At 38.5% G+C, this 22918-nt stretch overlaps 2 protein-coding genes and 1 long non-coding RNA gene across 6 annotated transcripts in view; 2 read left to right on the top strand and 1 right to left on the bottom strand.

Annotated features, from left to right (window-relative positions):
- Positions 1-12835, top strand: part of LOC122631365 (GATA zinc finger domain-containing protein 10-like) — a 29466-nt gene extending 16631 nt beyond the window's left edge. For 2 of the 3 annotated variants that reach the window (XM_043816978.1, XM_043816981.1), the window contains exon 2: positions 11062-12835. In XM_043816978.1, coding sequence (XP_043672913.1) covers positions 11062-12435 — 1374 coding nt within the window. In that variant the 3' untranslated portion in view covers positions 12436-12835. Of the gene's footprint in view, positions 1-8953; positions 9409-11061 lie in introns of those variants that run through there. The other variant, XM_043816980.1, reaches the window with a different exon arrangement.
- LOC122631366 lies at positions 6319-8658 on the bottom strand. The gene is made up of 2 exons (XR_006327693.1): positions 7987-8658; positions 6319-6642 (listed from the first exon to the last, which is right to left on the bottom strand). It is a non-coding gene; the product is annotated as an uncharacterized LOC122631366 (long non-coding RNA).
- A 6758-nt stretch (positions 12836-19593) lies between the features above and the next one.
- Positions 19594-22875, top strand: LOC122631031 (gamma-tubulin complex component 4). Of its 2 annotated transcripts, none has more exons than XM_043816210.1 (9): positions 19594-20151; positions 20272-20407; positions 20496-20692; positions 20817-20911; positions 20976-21292; positions 21368-21856; positions 21938-22115; positions 22191-22413; positions 22531-22875. In XM_043816210.1, the coding sequence occupies exons 1-9, from the start codon at positions 20083-20085 to the stop codon at positions 22777-22779; spliced, it is 1953 nt and encodes a 650-aa protein (XP_043672145.1). In that variant the 5' UTR covers positions 19594-20082; the 3' UTR covers positions 22780-22875. The 2 variants fall into 2 exon arrangements, with proteins under 2 accessions (XP_043672145.1, XP_043672146.1); XM_043816211.1 differs by having other exon boundaries at positions 19598-20151; positions 21380-21856; positions 22531-22872.
- The last annotated feature ends 43 nt before the right edge of the window (positions 22876-22918 follow it).

The raw sequence follows: 22918 nt of genomic DNA, 5'->3' as shown, positions 1-22918 counted from the left end.
AAAAAAAAACGTATTCAGGAAATGGTCGACATTTCTATCTGCTACGTTAACGACCACCGTTCGATTATTCTTAATATTTTTTATCTTGCACGTACATTTTTATTGTTTTATAATAGTATTTATAGAAAGATTTTTCTTATATTTGGCTCCATCCAGGACGATGGTACTTTAGAAATATTTTCCTCCAGTTTTGGACGTTCCACTAGTAGACTTTTATATCTTGAATTTCCACTTGCATTTTTCTATACAGAAATGTCGACGATATTCTGATTCTATTCCAAATTTTCTTCAGGAAAAAATGTATTGCATCGAAAAGATTATTTTGATCAAAATTTATCAAGTATTAGCGTTTTGAAACTTTCTTATATATAGATATAAAAAAAATATATATATATATACACACACATACATATAGATATATTTAACTATATTACAACGAAAAAGAATAGAGATAGCTGGATAACTCAGGACACGGGAACGCTTATTACCGCGAACTAAGCATCGCTCGAGGCGATCGAGCAAGGACAGTACCGCTACGGAGTAGCAACGTTTCCCATTGCTGTTCGTCCTTCCCTCCTCTTAACTTTTCTTTCTTCCTCTTTCCTCCTCTTTTTCTCTCTTTCTCTCTCTTTCTCTCTTTTATATCGTGTTCGTGCCCGCGCGAGCAAGATGTTAATGCAGCGCGAATCGCATCGCGGAACGTCAAGTTGGAAAAGTCCTATGCTCAGTTAAGAAGAGAAAGAAGGAGAAGGAAGAAGTAGAAGAAGAAGAAGAAGAAGTAGAAGAAGAAGGAGAAGAGAGAGAGAGAGAGAAAGAGAGAGAACAAACAAGTAGGATCCCGCGAGGACCAACAGGACGACAGTCCAGCGTTCGACACGGGCAGGAGAGGTCGTTGAATCCCATTAAGCGGTACTCTTCGATCGTTTCGCTCCGACCACCTGTATACGAGTCGTTCGTTTCGATCGTTGCCTTCTCTTTCCTACGGCTCTCGCCCTCCCTCTTTTCCTTTTCTCTCTTTCTCTTATACGTATACACGCATACGCATATAGATACGTGTACATACGAGCCTATCACCTTCGGCAACAACGAAGCACCAGGATGAGAACAATTATGGAGAACGCTCGAGAGGCGAACTCTCTGCTACGTTCCTGCGAATATATCGTACATGTTCATGCTGATACATACGTAGGTGTGTATCACTTTGAATGTATCTGTATGTATTATATACATATGAGCAATATGTGTATGAGAAAGAAAGAGAGAGAGAGGGAGAGAGAGAGAGAGAGAGAGAGAGAGAGAGAGAGAATATTGCATTCTCGTTTTCTCGTGTATCCAAGGCGGCCACACCTTTCACCAACACCCAAGCCAGCCTGTTGGCTAGGCCAGGCAACAAGCTCTAGGCCGTGCAACGGCAAACCGACTGTGGATGCTCGTTGGTTGGTTGCTCATTCGCTTGCTCGCTCCTTTCTTCGTTTCTTTCTTCGTTTATTTCGTATCGAAGAAACTCTTTCTCCTTTTTCCTCTTTTATTTTACTCCTTCGATCGACGACAAATCGATTCGATTTGTCAAATAGCCAGGGAATACAGGATCCAAGATCCATTTGCGAAGTTCCGTACATGTCTTCGTATGTTAGAGCTATTTGGATGTAAGTACGATCGAGAGAATGAAACGAGCAAACAGGCAAGCATGCAAGCAAGCAAGCAAGCAAGCAAGCAAGCAAGCAAGCAGGCCAGACCCAGGCCAGGCCAGGCCAAGCCAAGCCAAGCCAGCCCATGCCAGGCAGACAGGCAGAGAAACGACTGCACCCGTCGAAGGGGGATTTCTCTGCTGTCGCTTCGACGATCCGGACAAAAGAAGCAGGGACCGACAGCCGACCCTTCGTATAAAAGGTTCCAACCCTCGTCTCTCGCTCTGTCTTTCTTCCATTCTCTCTCTTTCTCTCTTTCTCTCTCTATCTCTCTCTCTCTCTCTCTTTCCCTCTCTCCTCTCTCTCCTTCTCTCTCTCTCTTTCTTTCTCTTTTTCTTTTTCTTTTTTCTGACCGAGGGTACATACGGGTTGCTCTACTCCGAAGCCAACAATACGACTCAGAGCTTTACCGACACGTTCATAGAAGAAACGTACTCGATGCTGCTGACTGACCCTCTCTTGCTCTGAATATGCGAATGGACCCGGTGATGGTCAGCATTTCCTTCTTTAAGACTTCCTTCGAAAATCGTTACATAGAGAGGGGGAAAAAAACTGATGATCTATCTATAGACAATAAGCATTATATCGCAAAGAGAAAGTTTCTTTCACGTGTACGAGATTTCATTTATTGAAAAACATCTTTCAAAATTTGATCCGTAAGTTCTCTCGATCTATTATTTATTATATTACTACTACTTATACCGCGTAGCACACAGAAAGTAGGGACGAAAGAAAACATGTCCGTTTTGCTTGCCTGCCACTCGTCTAGATCGTAATCGCGATCTCCTACCATCGCGACTCGACTTTCTCCTCGAGCGGCTTTAATGTACCTTATTAGTTACTACCAAAGTAGTTGCAATTTCTATTTTGTATACTCCGTTAGATTTTCCAAGTGAGACAAGAAAGTGGAAAAGGAACGTTTACTAGAGGCTTTTGCTCCAGACTGCGACATAGCCGTTGTGTTGCATCCTCGGCGTTTTGTAGTCGTTGTCGTCACGTTGACGGCAAAAACGTTCGATTCGAGCGTGAGAACCGCTGCTGCTGTGTAGCGTGCCACTATGGTTTGCTTGCTTGCTTGCTTGCTTGCTTGCTTGCTTGCTTGCCTGCTTGCCTGCTTGCCTGCTTGCTTGCTTGCTTGCTTGCTTGCTTGCTTGTGCTCGAATGTTCCTGCTATAACAGCAGCGTTATAGCAAACGTGCTCAGGTCGAAACGAAACGTTCGGTAAAGTTCCCCTTGGGTTGGCCCTCCGTCCGACCCTCGTCAAGCCTCGTCGCTTTTCGTTCGAGGCTTTCCGTGGCAAAGTACGGACTAGGGACGATTGGTATTTCTTATTTCTCTACCTGGACTCCAGGTATACCTATATACCATATTTAGGACCCACCAACACAGTTGGGAAATAAAGGGAAAAAAAAAGAAAACGAAGATAAACCGTCCCAAAGATTTTCCCAACTTTTCGTCAATGCAACAAAATCCTTCTCTCTTCCTTCGAAACTCTGTACATTATTTCCAAACTTTACTTCGATATTTTCTTATACTTTTTAAAGAGATCTTCTCGACGTTTTCGACCTTTTTATCTGTCAAATTTACAGTTTTACCGTCTGATGTCTACTCAATTATTGACCGTTTTCTTATAATCGGATCAATCGAACGTTTTCGTCCGTTTTCGTTATCCTAGTAAAAAAAGAACGGTTACCTTTCTGTAACACGATACTAGAAAATTTTCTTTAGGAATAAGATAGACTCCGCGCGTAATAACCGTGAAAAGAAAAAGAAAAAAAAAAAAAAAGATAAACTTATCAACATTGATAAAGATCCAGCTTTGCTGCGTCGTTACGTTAAGTGGGAATAATTGACGTTCGATCTCGGTATTTGAAATTTAATAAAATTATTCGACGAAGGAGAAAATTATTCGAGCCTTGTTAAATTTCAACAAAGTATTATGATCTATCTCTTGAGAATTAATTGTATGTGAACAATGTTGATCGCGTGAGTCAAATCGCCGTAACTAGTATTATTTCTCCATCGTTATTACATTAATGAAGTATCGTTTAAACGTATCTTTAAAGATATAATGTGAAAAGAAAAGAAGAAGAAAAGAAAAGTAGGAGGATGTTCATACATAAACGACTAAACGAGAAAAGCACTAATCGTTCGGTCTTGGGGGTCTGACCTTTTTCTTGTCGTGTCTCTCGTTGAACACCTGCGACCAACATAAGCGAACGAGCATCATCATCCCTTGGCATATCTCTTGTAGGTCTCCTCGTAAATTTGCGCCCACTCGCGAACAGGTTTCTCGCGTAAGCAAGCAAACAGCTTTGCTTGCTCTTTCATCCCTCAACGTAACCATGAATTCCGATCTAGACGACTAGAAAAGCTTTACCTTACTACCACAATTAAACTGTCTCGTTTTCTCTATTCGTAGAAGCTTTTCGATAATTGCACAATCGGCTTTATCGACTTGGTCGATCGATTCACCTCATAAAAACGTACCACCCCGTATCGACGAATTGAAATCTCTCGAAACGAAACGAGTATGAGAGGAGAAAGAGGAGAAAGAGACGAGGGGAAAGGGGAAGGGGAAGTTGAATATATACAGAAAAAGAAATTTCCTATCTGTGGTTTTCGATTCAATTTCGAGCCGACGAATAGCGTCGTTCGTTGGTCTGCTAATAGATATCCCCGCGTAATTTACAACTAGCACGAGGATCATCGTGGGCGTATAGAGAAGAAGGAAGAGGATATACGATAGGACGTGTTGTATTATATACGTACGGTTGCGCGCGCGTAAGCAGGAAGATGCTGTGTTAAAAAAAAAAAAAAAAAAAAAAAAAAGGGAAAAAAAAGAAAAGAAAAGAAAAAAAGGCCAGGGGCGACAAAAATGTATGAGAAAGGGACGTGCGCTCCCACACCAACTCTCTCGGTCCCTCTCCCTCTCTCTGTCCCTCTCTCTCTTTCTTTTTTCTCTCTCCTGGCCATATGGCCCCTTTTCCCTTCCATTTTTTAGTTACCCCACCTTGTCCCCTCTTTCATTTCTTTCTCTCTCTCTCTCTTTCTTTTTTTTTCTTTCTTTCCCCCTTCATTCTCCTCCAACTACAAAACTGGAGAGCCACCCACGTGCATCGAGCATCCACGTGCGTACATACGTCATCGTGAGACGAGCAACTACGACCTTTCCAATCGTCCCATTCTTATGGATCTTTAAAGAGTCTCTTTCTCTCTCTCTCTCTCTCTCTCTCTCTCTCTCTCTCTCTCTCTCTCTCTTTCTCTCTCACCTTTCAACGTTATACCCTTTTTATCTCAAAAGTGTTTCCTTCTACAAACGGATTAAGATGCTTTAATTCTCTCTTTCTCTTTTTATACATTCGAGCCAATTAAAGGCATCGAACTCCCTCGAGACACAGTCGAGATATCGAATCTTTCTTTTCTGTCTCTTTATTTCACGATCTCGTTCTCTTTCTCTTTATTTCTCATCCGCACGCGCTCCGGTCTTATACACATATATGTACATACATATATATACATTTCTTTCCCTTACATTTTACCCTTGATGCGTTCGGCGTCTCTTCCTCTGTCCATCTTTCTCTACCTCTCTACCTCTCTCTCTCTCTCTCTCTCTCTCTCTCTCTCTCTCTCTCTCTCTCTCTCTCTCTCTCTCTCTCTCTTTCGTTTTCTCTCCCTTTTGCGAGTTTGGCCTCGGAGGATAGGGCCGGACCCTTCGTTTAGGGCATCGCAGATGCCGCGCGCCCTTGTAGATTACTTCCCAGTGGTTATCAATCCTTCCTATGAAATTAAATGATAAAACAGCAGTCTTGGTGATTCCTACGAGTCGGAACTAGTTGAGAACCACTGAAGATATAGGGGAGCGAACCCTCCTTTTCGGAGAGCTTCCTTTATTCATCCCCTAATGTGGGACCGAGCGGCTCGTAGGAACCTTCTAGCCATGCGATATATAGGGTAGAGTATTTATCCGACGAGTTGGTACATAGGTACACACTCACCTTGAAATATATATATATATTTATGTATATATATATATATATATATATATATATATATATATATAATACGTCGTGAGGATGCACTACGCGTGTGCCCCATCCCCAAATTTTTGTTCGCAGCATCCTAAAGATTTATTGTAGTTATGATTTTATTATTTTGAGATTAATACTTTGATGTCCGTTAATCGTATATTAATCTCCTACTATTATATATGTATATATATATATGTATGTGTATGTGTGTAAGAGATAAGAGTTTGGGAAATGTAGCTTAACTCGTTATCAGTATATTGAATATATAAATATATGTATATGTGTCTATATAATTTTCAGCAATTTATTCTAACGATTAGTTATTTTTAATAATCCACTTACAATAGTTACTATTATTATTATTATTATTATTATTATTATTATTATTATCATTATTATCATTATCATCATATGTGAGAAAATATATTCATATCTGTAGATTAATGGGGGAAAAAAAAGAAAAAGAAAAGATTGGAATTACACAATTACACACGTAATCGTAAAAAGTACATACGTACTTACGTATATAAATTAGAGCAAATGTTTTTCTTATCTTTTTCTCTACATCTTCTTTTTGTATTCTTTTTTTTTTTTTTTTGTCTTCCATTTATAAATCATACAGCAATATCGTAAGATTGGTAAACTAGATTCCAAGATGATCTCAAGAATCATTGCGCATCATGCTTCGTAAAGAACATACTCTGACAGTGAGGAAAAGAGAAAGAGAGACAGAAAGAGAGACACTGTGCTCGCGCTCGGCCGCGCGTGTCGTCGCAAGTCCTTGAAGTCAGTTCGTACTTACAAACGAACGCCCTGGCAATCTTATCCGACGCTCGTTGTTAGATAGCACGTCGCTAATCTGCCGCGGACTTTACACCGCTCAAGTCGTTCGTATGCTCGACGTACAGGATCGCGATGATTCTCTAAGAAAAAATACATCCTGAACTCGAATTTCAATTCGATTGATTCGACAAAATTGGAAATAAAATTTATCAAGGAATATCTATATGGACGATGACATTTGGAGATACATATATCTTTTTATCAGATATTTAATACTATGACGAGAAGTCTTTGATATGACTAATCTTGATTGAATGTGTGTGTATATATTTATATACATATGCATATATAAATTCGTCTTATTTTAATTAGAAATAAAATTTCAAACGTTCGATATCTTGAAATGTTAATTTCATGGAAACTAAACACGTTACGTATCAAACAAAAGACAGGTTTTTGTTTCATTGACGTAACTAATCCGATCTCAAGTTAATGGTTTTTGTCAGTGCACGTACATTATTATTATTTATTATCTATTATCTATTATTATTATTATTATTATTATTATTATTGTTGTTGTTGTTGTTGTTGTTGTTGTTATTCTCTCAGTTTCTACTAACAATGCATTGGAGAAATTAAATAAATAAAGAAATAGATAAATAAAAATAAAATGAAAAAGCTGCGAAAATTTTGATTATAGTTGACGTCATTAATAATTTCATGAGAAAGTATCGATAATATAATTTGCATCGATCGATGATAAATCTCGATCGTTCCTTCAGAAAGATTTCTTTTTGAATTTTGAATATAATTATTTTATTAAACGCGCTGACGCCTGGTATCTCTACGTTCGTCGCAGCAAAGCCGACTGTTTTTCGAGCTTGGCGATCTCGCCACCGCACGACGCTATCGTCGAGTCCCCTTTCGAAAATAACACGGCCGGTTGACGTCATGCCGTCACGACGATCATCGTCGTCGAAGCTTCTACTCCTCGTGGCCAGCTACCATTGTGTCGTTTTACGACGGAGATTATTACAAAAAGAAATTCTACGGCTTCGATTATCTCGAAAAAATCAATGAGAAAATCAATTTTACATAAGATCGGAACAGTTTTCGATATTTATTATTCACATTTTTTTAGCATTGCCGTTGCGTCCTTGAAATTCTTTGACGTTCTTTCGAAAAATTCTAAAAATAATCTTTGTTTCGTTTTCTTTTTTTTTTTTTTTGTTTTCATTTCTTACTATCTTCCTTTCGTTATATCCGAATACGCGAATGAAAAAAAAAAAAAAATAGAAATAAAAAAAGAAAAAAAGAAAAAATCAAAAAGAAAAGACAAAGAGAAGAGAAGAGAGAATGGATAAAAATGAAAAAGATTGCTTCGAAAGATTAAAATTATATCGTAGAGCAGTATACCACCCGACTCTAACTTCATCGGATACGGACCTGGTTAGATAGACTTCGACTCTCGTAGCAAACATTACCTCATCATCGCGCATAGCCGGATCCAACTCGAGTCTTCTCCACTTCTCTCCTTCTCTTTCTACGTTCTTTCCACTTTGCGCCGTCGATCGTTCGGCTCGAATCTTTCAGCTTTTTATTCGATTCTAGGGAATCGTCGTCGAATCAATCTACGTGCTACGTAGTTACATAGCCTAACGAGTAGACTTTCTTTTTCTATCATCATCTTCTTCGTCTCTTTTTTTTCTGTTCTTTTTCTTTCCTTTCTTTTTTTATTTGAGAATCAAAATAGCACGAGATTTCATTGTTAAAAAAATCTTATCTCCTTTCGATCGAACGTCCTTCCGTCGATCGTTTTCTCTTGTAAAATGATGGCTGATTTTCTTTAGGAATATTTACCAAATGAAATATCAGCGCGAACCTAGCTTTCCTACGTTCGTTCGTTCGTTCGTTCGTTCGTTCGTTCGTTCGTTCGTTCGTTGGTTCGAACTGACTAGATAACTCCGACTCGTGTGGCAAAGATTACCTCATCGTCGCGCATAGCCGGATCCACCGCAAACCTTCTCCACTTATTCGTCATCTCTTTTGCTCTTTGGTATGTGTTTCTCGCATCGTATATTCGCGCGGAACGTGTCTTCCTTCGAAACGTTACGAGATAACGACGATTCGTGAAACAAAGAAAAAGAAGAAGAAAAAGAAAAAGTATAAGAGAAGAAGAGAAAAGGAAAAAGAGAGAGAGAAAAAGAGAAAAGTTCGGCAAAGTGAACAAATTCCGAAAGGTAAACTTGTGTGTCGAAGTGAGACGGGAAAGTATTATATAAAAATAAAAATACGAATAACGTATTCGAATAAGAAGAAGAAGAAGAAGAGGAAAAAGAAAAAGAAAAAGAAAAAGAAAAATAAGAAGAAGCAGAAAAGGAAGAAGGATATAAAAAAGGATAAAGAGAGGAAAACACGACAAGGAGAGAGAGAGAGAGAGAGAGAGAGAGGGAGAGAGAAAGAGAGAGCAAAGTATATACTTCTCTTGTACACGTTCCTCTCTCGAGTTTGATTTATGGCGAGTTAAGTAAGCGTGCGTTTCTCTGTGGCACACGACTAATCCGTTACGACGGAAGGTACCTCCCGGTCGGTGGTGTGGCCACCCTATGGTTTACCGCGCTCGATTCAACAAGTGCGCCCGAGAACCACGTTTTACGATTATCGGCTTTAAGGAGAAACACTACGGTGGACGGAACAACCGACCATCTCAAGTCAGTCTTCCGAGTCGACACAATGACTAGCGCCTCTCGCAACACAGACGTTTCTTCTTACGTTCTTACGCCTTATTATTCCATTTTTCTTCTTTCCCTTCAACATTGGAACTTGTTATTCGTATTCATTCTGAATACGAGCGCTATAAAAAAAGCATACAGACAATACACGCGAAAAATATGAAAGAGAGAAAGGTACGTGAAAATGTGGAGGAGTTTTCTTCGTTATCGCCGAGAGGACAATTTTTTATCTTTCTTTTTTCTTTCTTTTCTCCTCCTTTATAAAGAATTCAACGAATCGATTAGAAGGAAACTTAGTCATTTGGAAGTTCTTTTTTTTTTTTTTTTCTTTTTTTTTTTTTTTTTGTTAAGAATTTCTTTTCTCTTTGCTCTCTCCCTCTCTCTCTCTCTTCTTTCTTTTTCAAATTTACATCTCGATGATAAAATCGAACAACGAGAAGGAGTATATCATCGAAATGATCGAATTTAAATGCGCACGCGCGCTCGCTATTACTGTTACTATGTTTTTCTTTGCCACATCGTCAAGAGAAGCCACGAGCTCTCGAACGAGAGTCATGGACTCCCACCGTATCTCTCTAGCAGCGTGCGCGTGTTTTTTTGTCACATCAAATCAAACGTCATATGCATACCACGTGGATGAGAAGGGACGAGGAATGCATCATGGGCGACATCTACCGGCGTTTGGGCTAACTATCGTGTCACATCAGTGGTTATCAACTTTTCGTTTTCTCCTGTCTCTGTCTCGCACCGCGCACAAACACACACACACACACTTCCTCTTTCTCTTTTTCTTTCGTACTGTATCGGTACTTTTTCAATAATATTTACATTTTAGCGAGGCACGTTTCGATAATCTTATTTCTTTACTTTTATTTCTTTCAACGTTCACGCTGTTAATCATCAACCCCCTATGTATATCTTTCTTCCTCTATCAGCGATAACTAGCGAATAGTCTGAAAGATACGTCGTATAAGCAAGGGTCAATGCTATTCGACACCTGTTACGAGACACCCATTCGTTTCCCCGCGAAATCCGTAGCGCAGTATATTATCGTGATAAAAGAAAGAGAAAGATGAGAGATGAATAGAAGTGCGTTTGTCATGCGGGGGGAAACCCGCATTGCTTGCTCGATCAGAGTTCCACGAGTTCCACGAGTATAACAACGGTCCCTCTATCTCTCCGCTCGTTCGTTTTCTCTCTCTCTCTCTCTCTCTCTCTCTCTCCTCTCTCTCTCTCTCTCCCTTCAAAGTCCGACTCGATCATCCATTCCGACGATGACTTCTTCCAGAGCGGTAGGTAGGGGAAAACGTCTGACGTCATTCACCAACGTTCTGTCAGCAAGCCGACCCTCTGAGTCACGTCGCGTATCGTTCGCTCGCTTTCTTGGCTCTAAAAGAGTATCTAGAGTCGGCAAGGTCTTTACAGTCATACTATCATGATTGTTGAGAACTGACGCTCTCTAGAAACTCAGAAAATTATTTGAAAATTACTATGAGGAAACGATTTCTTTTAGAAAAGTCTTTCGAAAGCTCTTTCGAACAGGCCTCGAATATATCGTCATTAGCGTTAGCGTGCTTTCTTGTACATACTTTCACTTTTACTTAGCAGCAACAGCAATAACACGGAATACGATGATAGTCGAGGATTTTACGAGTCCTTCGATATTTATCTTTTTTCCCCTATAACGGCGTTACCTTGCTCGAATCATCGATGCAAATCATTATTTTTGCTCGTGTCAAACGCTCCTCTCTCTCTCTCTCTCTCTCTTTTTGTTTTCCTTTCTTTATGTATTACAGCCAGTCCTAATCGCAGCGTGTTCTTTTTCAGAGTTGTGCAATGATGGGTCTGCAGGCCACGGCAGGAAAACGTAAACTGGAGGGAGGTGTGGGCTGCATGGAGTTCGACATGGACATGGGCGAAAGCCCGTCGAAGTTAGGTCGCGTGGAGGGTAGCTGGTGGGCAATGGAGGACGGCTATGCACCGTCGCTCAGCCAGACGCCAGCATCTTATTACGACATGGAGGTGTCGTCGCCCTGCTTGCAGGCGAATCCCTGTCAACCTACGTCAGGGAATACTCAACAACAACAACAACAGCAGCAACAGCATTCGACGTCGCAGCAACAGCAGCAGCAACACTCGACGTCTCAACAACAACAGCAACAGCAACAACAGCAACAACAGCAGCAGCAACAGCAGCAACAACAATCGTCAACGTCACCGTCGGCACCGAATGCCTCAACGGTGGCACAGCTGCATCATCACGCGCAGCACTACTATCATCATCAACGCGGTACCTCTGGTAGTCCAATCGGTAATAATGGTTACAGTCAGTTGTCGAGGCCTCAACCTCAATGGGGCACTCCCCATCATTACGAGCCGCCAACGATAAGACGCGAAGAGAACGGAAAGAGCTATCTCGAGTTGGGTTCGAGTTACCGCGCGAACGAGAGGTGCTGCGAGGGCTCGAGGTCGAGTTGGTGTCGACGAGGTAGAGCCTGCTATCGACAGAGACGGTTAGCTGTTCTTAATATCTCGATGTGCAAACTGGCGAGGTACCGTCAGTACCCCGATCCCAGTCTCCATCGGTCGGTCCTCATTTGCAATACCCTGAGGCATTTGGAGCGCGAGATGGAGAGGGATAGAAGTCCACCGCCTATGGAACCGGTAATACCCGCGCCCATGGCGCAGCTTCAACCACCTGAACAGGGCAGGCTAACCCCTTTCCCGATGCCACCGACTTCCTCCGGTGAAACGGACGCGGACTCGGGTATCGGCGATAGCGACGATAGTAGATCGATCAATTGGGGTAGCGTGTTATCTCTTTCCAGTCAGTCGCCTCTCGATCCACTCAACAATAACGAGCTTTTAGACGTCGACATCGGTCCAGACTTGGATCTCGACTTTATGCCTGGATGGAAACTGACTCCTTTATCGGCGGATGATATTCTTAGGAGTACAACGATACAGGAGCAGCAACAGCAACAACAGCAACAACAACAGCAACAACAGCAACAGCAACATCATCATCATCATCACCACCATCACCAACAGCAGCAGCAGCAGCAACAGCAACAACAACAACAACAACAACAGCAACATTTAACCTCATCGAGCTGCGGCAGCACAAATGTGGGTGGTTCAGCCGTAAATAACGCCAGCAGCAGTAGTACGCACGAATCGCTGATGTGCGTAGGATCATAGCCCCCAATATTAACGTCGTTGAGTCATCTCATCGATTTCTATCCCCTGACACCGCAAGGCAAATAAAGAGAGCGGCTGCCACGGGTCCCCTCCGATACAGAGAGACAAAGAAAGAAAGAAAGAAAGAAAGAAAGAAAGAAAGAGGTACACGGGCCTCTTACTCGGGCCGTTCGGTCCCGTCCTTAAACTTGTGCCTCCATCAACAAACATCGTCATCGTCGAAAACGTCTCTCGTTTGCTCGCGTCAATTACGAGCTTCGAACGGATTTGATATCCGTTCGGTAAGCTAGAGCATCGAAGAGAATAATAGCGCGACGAATCGTCGTCGATCGCGTAGGAAAACGCATCGAACGGCCGTCGAGGATGTACGCGGGACCGAGCTAAAACGTGTGAGCCTGAGGAAGATAGAATGATAAAGTGTGATAGACAGAAGAAGGGAAAAAAACGAAAGAATCAGAGCTCTCAACGTCCACGCCCCCGGGCCGGCGATGCGGTAGACGAAGAGAGTAGCCGAAGGAAAGAAAGAGAAAGAGAGAGACAGAAAAATCGTCGGACACCTTCCATTCCCAGTCGATTGCGATGGGAGCTGACGAAAACCCGGAGCCTTCTACCTAACTCCTTCTCTTCCTCCTTCTCTTTCTCCTGCGTCTCCTCCTTCTCCTCTTCCATCTCCTCTTCCTCTTCCTCTTCTTCCTCTTCCTCTTCCTCTTCCTCCTTCTCCTTCTCCTCCTCTTTCTCCACCTTCTCCACCTTCTCTTCTTCCCGACAACTCGAAAGTCCCAGAAGAATCGATAAGACGTGGTATCGCTCGCCTAGCCGGCCGGCGTTGAGAACTCTCTGTCGATTAATCGTACGTCGCACGAAGAAGCAGAAGAAGACGAAGTAAAAGAAGACGAGACACGTGACCCCCTGTGGCGAAAAAAGGGGTGTGTACGCGAGAACGATCACGACCGCCGTGGCCTATATCTTTTAGAGACGTCCTACGTACGACGCATGGATGAGATAATTAATAGAAACGGATACGCGTGCGTGCATGCGTACGTACGTGCGTGCGTGTGCGTACGCCCGCGCGCGCGCTCATTTCTCAACGCTTATGGTGCTAGGGGTTGCGCTAGCCGACTTACTGGCTACGAAACCTGGTGCTCTTTCTTTATTGCGCAGCTGAAAAACGAAAGAGCCGAACTGTCTCTCTTTTTTCTTACTTTCTTTCTTTCTTTCTCTCTCTCTCTCTCTCTCTCTCTCTCTCTCTCTCTCTCTCTCTCTTTCTATCATCCATCCATCCATCCATCTATCTATCTATCTATCTCTTTCTCTCTCTTTTTCTCCAACTCTTTGACGAGTACTTAGGTAACTGTTTTCGTAAACATCTTGTTGGGTCTCAAATCGGTGATATTTTCAGATGAAATAGATCGAGATTTCGATCAAGATCGAATGTCGATCGAGAAAGAAAGATATAAAGGAAAGTAAAAAAGGGACAAGGAGAGAGAAAAAGAGAGAGAGAGAGAGAGGGAGACAGAGAGAAGGTCGGACGAGGCGTGTGTACTCCTTATGAATCCCGCCTGCGTTCCGACGCGCGACGCTAAACAATTACGTACCTGCACATTTTAGAGATCGGGATGATATAAAGTTGTTCCCTCTTGGTAGGTGTCGCTCGCGATGGCCACCCTCGCGCCACTGATCTCCCCGTAATGTATCATAATGTATGTATGTATGTACACACGTATATAAACCAAGTGTGGCCCGCTTGCCGCTTACCGGAGGGAAGGAAGCTCGCTCGATAAATGACGAAACGAGGAGGATGTGTACTCGTCTCTCTGATTCTCTCTCTTTCTCTCTGTCTCTCTCTCTCTTTCTCTCCCTCTCTTTCTCTTTCTCTTTTCTCTCTTTTTCCCTTTTGGCGGGGATACGACTCTCGTCGCGGTAATATACGATAACGAAGAAAACAGAAAAGAATCTTCACCTTTATCCTTATTATCTCGCTCAACATCCTCGTCGCTCGCCGAAATTTTTTAGATTCGTAATCGTTTGGAAATGTTTTTTTTTTCGGTCTATTTTTTTTTCTCGTAATAATTTTTCTAAATTTTCATAGCGAGCGGCGTTGAGTCTATCTCGCTAAATAGAAGGAAGGAGAGAGAGAGAGGGGGAAGAGAAACAAGAAGAAAAAGAGAGAGAAAGGAGGAGAAAGAGAGAGAGAGAGAGAGAGAGTACGGAAAGGAAGAGATAGAGAAAGAAGAAAAAAATACAGAGACCCGTTCGATAGAAAAGAAAGATCGAACGCAGATATGGTATTCGTTTATAACCGGTCGATATGTCGTTCGTAAAGAAGAAAAGACAAAATCGCGCGAGACCTAGGGTCCTCTCGGGGCTAAAAAAAGTCGATTTCGAATCGTGAATCGATCCCGACGTATTATTATTACATCGAGAGAAAAAGAGAGAGAGAGAAAGAGAGAAGGAGAGAAGTGAGAGAGAGAGTGAGAGAGACAGTGAGAACTCTACACAACATATATATAGACATGCGGAAAAAAGAGAAAAAGAGAGACATACACCACACACCTATACAAAGTACGATACGTGAAATTCGCTCTAGGTATTTCTTGTATATAAGTTACACCACATTTACAATGGTAAGTAATAATCGGAAGGGGTGACTTCCGATCGAAGAGAGAAACCATTTCTTCTCTCTTTTCTTTTTCTTGCCGCTGCAACACCGACGAATCGACGCTTTATTCCCCCTCCTTCCTTTCCTTCCCCACCTTAGCCTCGACACGTTCATTCCTTACCCGAAAGAAATAAGAAGAAAAAGAACGAAGGCAAAAAAAAAAAGAAATAAGTTCGATCGACTTTCCTTTTCTCCACGAACTCCGCCGATCCTTTCAACCTCTTCTCGTCCCATCATACCCTTCCGCCCCCCCTCCCTAATCTTACCTCAAAAAGGACGTTTTCCTCTCGTACCCTTTTCTTTTCTCTTCTTTTTTTCCATGTTTTTTTTTTTTGCTTCTCCTAATCTTTATCTTCAGTTTTTCTCTTTTTATACGAAACGACGAGCAATATTACTTTTAGCAAAAGCGCGAACGAAGTTAGGGAAAGAGCGTAGGGTACGTACAAATCTGTGTCTTGTGCGCGTCTTGCGTCGACACGTGTTACTTAAATCGCGAAATTATCTAGAACGGAAGATGGGTTAAAAAGGAAGAAAGAGACAGACAGACAGACAGACAGACAGACAGGCAGAACAGACAAAGAAAGAGAACATCAGAAAATGGCGGAAAGATTATCTTACGGTATACTTGTATAAGCGCAATACAGATATAAGTATACTAATACAAAGTCCGTGCAAGACGCGCATATCGCCAACTAAATAGAAGTGAGAGAGGGGTCATATAATGAAACTATACTTCTGTGACTACGATATTTCGAAGAAAGGAAAAGCAAGAAAGAAAGAAAGAAAACTTTGTAAATATTATAAATAAATGCACGCGCAGAGAGAGAGAGAGAGAGAGAGAGAGAGAGAGAGAAAGAGAGAGAGAGAGAGAGAGGGAGAGAGAGAGAGAGAGAGAGAGAGAGTTACGTTTAAGCGGAATAAATAAAAAAAGAAGAATATAATAGGTATATAATGTGAAAAATATACATATATAAGATATTATTATATATATAAACACAAGAATTATATATATAAGATTATTATATATATAAATATATATATATATATAAATATATTTACCTTTGTAAGAACGATACAAAAAACGGCTATGGGGACTCGCGCGTTACCGTTATTGAGACAAAGAAATTTATTATCTCGTACGCGTACGCGTCGCGCGAATACTTTTCGAACGTCATTTCCGTTCTAATGTTTCTTACTTAAACGACGAAGACGAAGACAAAAATAAAGATGAAGTGAAAGAAGAAGAAGGAGACGAGGGGTTGGAGGGAGGGATAATGAGGATAAGGTCAATATTTCGTTTTTAATTTTTTGGAAATTCATTTAACAAACAAACAAATAAACGAACGAACGAATAAACAAACAAAGAAAAAAAAAAAAAGGAGAAGAAATCGGAGCGAAGTTTAAGAAAATTCGTCGATCGACAAACGCGACGATCCGTCCAAGGAGTCAGTGTGGGTGTCGATGAACGGTAAACGCGGATGACGAATCGTTGATCTCCGTCGCGATTGCATTTAGAAAAAGTCGACACAGTATATATCTATGTATAAATATATAATGTATAGATGCACATATGTATATCGGGTATGGCGCCAAGAAATGTACGATTAAGTTCCTATTACGATACCTAACCGATAATTAGTTAGCCATTTTTATCCGGATTCAACACCGAGGTGCTGACGGCGTCGAGTCGAGCCTCCCATCACGAACTATTTGAAAGACCGATCCTCGTGTGTCCTTCGTCAAAAAAATTCGATGATATACATACATATATACATGATACACGGAGCATGTACGCACACATACACGTAGAGACAGACACGGACACGGACACGGACACGGACACGGACACGGACACGGACACAGACATGGACATGTATATACTAATAAAATATCATCGTTCGCTCGACGTCACCGTGAATGATCGTTTCAAGACGCGCGAGTCCTGGTATAGCCGCGAATCTACGATGGGAATGGAGATGCGAGAGAGAAACGCGTTGTACATTGTAAATAGTAGCGTGAAAAAAAAGGGACGACGGTTATGCAGAGAAAGACAGAGTTAATTAATTAAAGCATAAAAAAAGGAAAAAAAACATACATGGACACACACATACACGCGCGCGCGCGCGCGCGTATACACATCCACCCACACACACACACACGCACACACACACACACAAGGGTGAGAATTATTGCCGCGATGACGTTCGTTAACGGAGCATGAAAGAAGGGATTTAGAAGAAGGAGGGAGAGAGCGAGAAAGAAGTGGTTTTTGAGAGAGGAAAAGATAAAAGAGAGAAAGAGAGAGAGAGAGAGAAAGAAAAAAGAGTGCATCGAAATTGCGGCGAGCACGCGAGACGATCGTGTTTTTCATTCACGAAATCATACTTTCCGGCATACTTGTTCGTATTCGAAATATTATATAAGGGAATATGCGGGGAAAAAAGATAATATGTACAAAAATACAAAGAGAAAAGTAGATGTGGGTAGAGTAGAGGGTGCGCGAAGATTCGAGAGAGCAAAATGACGAAGAAGAAATGAAAAACGTTTGAGAAGAAATCGAACAAGAGTTTGGAAATGACGTTTCATTTTTCTTTCTTTCAATTTTTGTTTCTCTTCTTTTTCTTTTTTTTTTTTTTTGTTTTGTTTTTTATCGAGATATTCCACCAAGAAATTTGGTGATCAAACGATCGAAGGAAAAATGAGAACGTACTTTTCTTGCACTCTCGATTTCTTCTCCTGAACGTTATATAATAAAATTCTGAAAGAGTTGAATCTTTCTCCTTCGCACATCATCTACGTTCCCATTTCGTATCGCGAGAATCATGGCGTTCCTCGCGCGCGCTCGCTCGCTTTTAAATAGATCTAGAAAAATTGAAAGGTACGTTGTATCTTTCGAGGCAAGCGCATCGATAGCTCGATCATAATAGGGAGAAAGAGAAAGAGAGATCACGTTGATATAAAAAAAAAAAAGTAGGAAGGGAAGATTAACATTAAGGTGAAATTATAAAACGATGTTCAATTTTTTCTTTCGAAAGGATCGCATGTTTGATAGATAAATTCGAATATTTTAAACGATTTCCATAATAATGGTAATAAAAGAAAAGAAGAAAAAAAAGATTGAAAAAGAAACAAAAAAGAATGAAGTAATAAGCACGAGTCGCAATCACTTCTAGTCCTGAAAACGATCGACGTGGTCTCTCGAGCTAACGATGCGCGTAGTCTCGACCATCCCTTTCGTTTCTTATGTTTTTCGAGTGAAGTATAAAAACTTGTTACACACACACTGTTCTACCAAATTCCTAATGGCGGATGATAATGGTAAATGCAAGCAAGCGATAAGATAGGGAAAAGGCAAAGCAAGAACGTATGATATGTGAACAACAAAAACAGCAGCAGCAGCAGCAGCAGCAGCGACAACAACAACAACAACAACAACAACAACAACAACAACTATCAAAAACAATAAAGAGTATTATTCTATATATAACAATGACTTTTTTTTTAATCCCTTCAATGCAAAAAAACATTTCTTTATGATATTTATAATGCGTCATTTTCAAACATCTCACTCTGTTACTATTCAAAGAAAGAATTCATTCTATCCTTGAAGAAAACCAATGAGTAATAATATATCATCACAGTTATCAAAGTACAATGGATCCACAACAACATTCGAATATCCATTGAATCTTTCAATAAGTATAATCTCAATTGTGACAAATTATACAACATTTGTCAAAATCTAATTACCTTAAGTTCCATAAAAAAATTCGTAAGATTCATGACGTCGTTTATTTTCAATATATTCTTTATTTTTATATATCGATTATTCATTATTAAATAATGAATATAACTCTTATGTTTTTCTTATTTCCATAATAAAGAAACAATATATATATATATATATATATATATCGATGCAATTCATTATAAATAATCTTTATAAAGATATCGATATTTACTCACTTCGTTTTGTTTCCTTGCAGTAGACAAAATTCTTCAGCTATTAGTACGTACAATGAGTCAGTACGTAAGATATGAAAAAAACAGTATAGGATACATACAATGGATGAATGGAACAAACCCATAGATTTTTCATCGATGGTACTTCTTCGTATATATTTTAGTTTTATCAAATAACTTCGTATAACTTGTCGGTTTAATCATGTTCAATAAACATGATATATATATATATATATACACACGTAAAAACGTATTTGAATTTTATACATAGAACGCAATAAGAACGCATTTTTCTTTCTACAAAACGATAATAAAATGTTAAAAAATATTTCAATATATATAACGATGTATAACGAACTAATAGTTTCGAGAAAAAAATGGATAATGAATCAATTACAACGAACGGACTTTTTTATCGACATTTGAGAAGCAATTATTTTTATCAGTTTTCTTTTTTATTTTTTTCTTTTTTTTTTCTTTTTTTCTTTTCATAACAAGATAAAATATATTTGAAAATAATAGAAAAATACGCATGCAGAAGTATAACGGTTCGTAAAAGGAGCCATTTCCTTTTCAGACTGCATATTTTCGGAAATATACGCTAGGTGGCTCTGATTGAAAGCAAATATTTATAATAAAAAAGTAATCGAGCTATCAGCTTTTTACAATCTTTTTATACTCTTTTTCAATTACTATTAAAACGAAAGACAAGTGAGATTAGAACGACAGTAAAAAACATTACAGTTTATATTTGAATTTATCAACTAATGTATCATGTTCAATAAAAAAGTTTATGAAGATAAAGGGTTAAAATAGTTCGTGATGTAATTACTAAGATCGTTGTCATAACAAAACAAATCGTATCCGGTTTTCAACAATTTTCAGTAAAAAAGAAAAACAAAGTATACGATGTATAGTTCTTCTCGTATAAGTTTTTTTACAAAACTGATATTGTATCTAAACCTAAAACTTCGATAAATGTCTGTGATAAATAACATTGTTTAGAAGAAAATAATTCGACTAAAATGTTACATGAAATTTTAGTGTCCCTTTGGGGTTGTTCAACCAGTTTGATGGAAATGCTCGAGATTGATGTGAGAATATAAAATTGAAATTAAGAAATTTTAGATTATTAATAAATCATTTATTTAATTAATTTATAAGTCAAACTCATTGATATTGTTTGTTGTTTAATCTAATTTTCTTTGTTTTAGTCTATAGATTTAGATAAATATTTCCATCCTGGAGAACGTGCCTTAGTTAAAAAAATTATTGACATTGTCAAACAATGTAATACAATTCGAGAGTTCATTAAAATACATACGACTTTATGCGACTCCAATGAAACTGGTATTTATTTATATAATAATTATCTATATTTATTTAGAAAATATATATGTTATGTTATTATAAATTTAAATATCCATTATATACACAGAACCACAAGATATTGAAGGGCTTTATCTTCGAGCTCTTTGCGATGGGATGAATCAAGCTTTAGAACCTTTTCACCAAGATGTCATAGAATTAGAAAATACTATTTTAACTAATAGCTATACACCTGTATCTTATATACTTTGTCATGTACAAAAACATGTATGCTTATTTTCTGTTTTGAACTCCATCATACGTGAAGTAAATAATAATTTTATATATGTTATATTTTGATTAACAAAATATTATGAGCATGGCTCAAACATTAATGTGTGTGTGTATGTGTGTGTGTGTATACATATATTATATATTGTATTAATTTCAGATAAATATACAAAAACTCCATGGTTGTAAATTAATACAATGTCTGCATCAGCATATGCATACAGGTATACCTGAAGTTGAAGTAGCATTAGAAAAGTAAGTATCAAGAATATATTATAGTTTATTGTATTGTATATCTTTTTTTATCATTGATTTTTAGGATGATACATTGTGTACATGTAGTTTTTTATAAACAATTAACAAGTTGGCTTTTGTATGGGCATCTAGATGATGTATACCATGAATTTTTCATTCAAAAAGTATCTGATGATGAGAACAGTTCAACATCCACAGAAAAAAAAAGTAATATAGATGGTTACGAAGAAACAAATAATAAAAAGTGTAATTTAGATATGTGGGATTATGATATTCAAATAGATATGCTTCCTTCTCATATTGGACCATCTTTAGCAACAAAAATTTTAACTATAGGACAAACTATTATAATGTTTGGAAATGATCCCAGGCAAAAAAAAGGTAAATGTTATATGGAATTATTCAATTATTAAAAACTACATGCAATAATTTTGTTGCAATTACTAAAATTTGGAGATTCATTCACAGATTTCAGTGTAGTCACTAAAGCTGATAATTCTATATGGGGTGAGAAAGAATATGAATATTTTCGAAAACTTCAAAATCTTCAATCCAAACCAATTTTTAATATTGTTGAATTTGAAAGGACCATTGATGAATTAAAACAGTGTGTAACTAAACTGTTATGGCAAGTTGCAGTTGAAGAAGCTCAACTTTTGCAACAGCTTAAATCAATGAAAGACTTCTATTTAATGGGACGTGGCGATTTATTCCGAGAATTTATTAGGCTGACAGCACATATCCTAAATAAAACGCCAACAAATCATACATCCAGAGATATTAATCTTGCTTTTCAAATAGCAATAAGAAAAATGCATTTAAGCGATGAGAGTACTATGGATAGCTTTAATTTCACTGTACCAATTCCGGAGACTAAAACTGACAGTGATGATGATTTTATTGGATCTAATGATTTTTCAGAAAAAGAACTCGAAGATCCTATTGGTATAATTTTTCTATATAATTGATTGCAAAATTTTTTATTTGATATTCAAGAAATAAAATGTTCGAATATTTTTTTCATAGAAAAACGTGGTTGGGGGCTAATAATACTAAAATATAAAATTGTTTGGCCGCTACATTTATTATTTAGCCCATCTGCATTGAATGATTATAATACCTTATTCCGATTTTTATTAAGAGTGAAAAAGACACAGATAGATTTATGGAATCTATGGAGTGAACATATGCATTTTAAAAATATGTATGTAGTTAAATTATATATCTATTATACATTTCATGTAATATAATTTATTATATAAATCATTTATAATTTTAGCGATATTGGTGTAATTCAATTACGAAATAACTTGATCTTCATTGTTGACAACTTACAGTATTATTTGCAAGTGGATGTATTAGAGAGTCAGTATGCTATAATGGAAGGAAACGTGAAAAATACCAAAAATTTTGAAGATGTACAAAGAGCGCATTCTATTTTTTTGGCTAATGTTATGTCACAGACTTTTTTAGCAGGCAATGTTAAAGAGAGAAAGAATCCAGTAGGTTTAATTAACAGATTTTACGTATTCTGATTTGTTATTATTATTAATAATACTGCATTGTAATGAATTATATTATCCACAGAATAAATCTAACATAGATTATTTTTTTATCAGGTAAATAAATTGATACGCCTTTTGTTAAGACTTTGTGATGATTTCATTCTGCAAGCATCTACGTGGGAAGTTGCTAATTTGCTTCTAACAGAAAAAGAGGAATTAAAAACACTTTCTGATACGCTCGATTGTTTAATGGATTGGTTGACTAAAACACTAAATCGAGTTCGTTCACAACCTAGTGGTGAACATTTAGCTCAATTGCTATTGAGACTCGATTTTAATAGATGGTTTAGTAAAAAACTGTAAAGTATAATAAAAATTGCAATTATTTTTTTAATCAAATATTTTATTTAAAATAAATTATCGTTATACTTATATATACAACATATTGAATATTTGTAATGTAAGAGAAAGAATAGCAAAATGTATAATACTTGTACTGTTA

This window comes from Vespula pensylvanica, chromosome 8 (genome assembly GCF_014466175.1).
Source record: "Vespula pensylvanica isolate Volc-1 chromosome 8, ASM1446617v1, whole genome shotgun sequence".
Lineage (NCBI taxonomy): Eukaryota > Metazoa > Arthropoda > Insecta > Hymenoptera > Vespidae > Vespula > Vespula pensylvanica.
This window is presented reverse-complemented; position numbering and strand designations above follow the sequence as displayed.

Coding starts and splice junctions, on each gene's coding strand:
- LOC122631031 (XM_043816210.1), top strand. CDS start 20,083: ATGTTACATGAAATTTTAGTGTCCCTTTGGGGTTGTTCAACCAGTTTG. Junction 22,116..22,190: donor CATATGCATTTTAAAAATAT/GTATGTAGTTAA, acceptor TTATAATTTTAG/CGATATTGGTGTAATTCAAT. Junction 22,414..22,530: donor TTAAAGAGAGAAAGAATCCA/GTAGGTTTAATT, acceptor TTTTTTTATCAG/GTAAATAAATTGATACGCCT.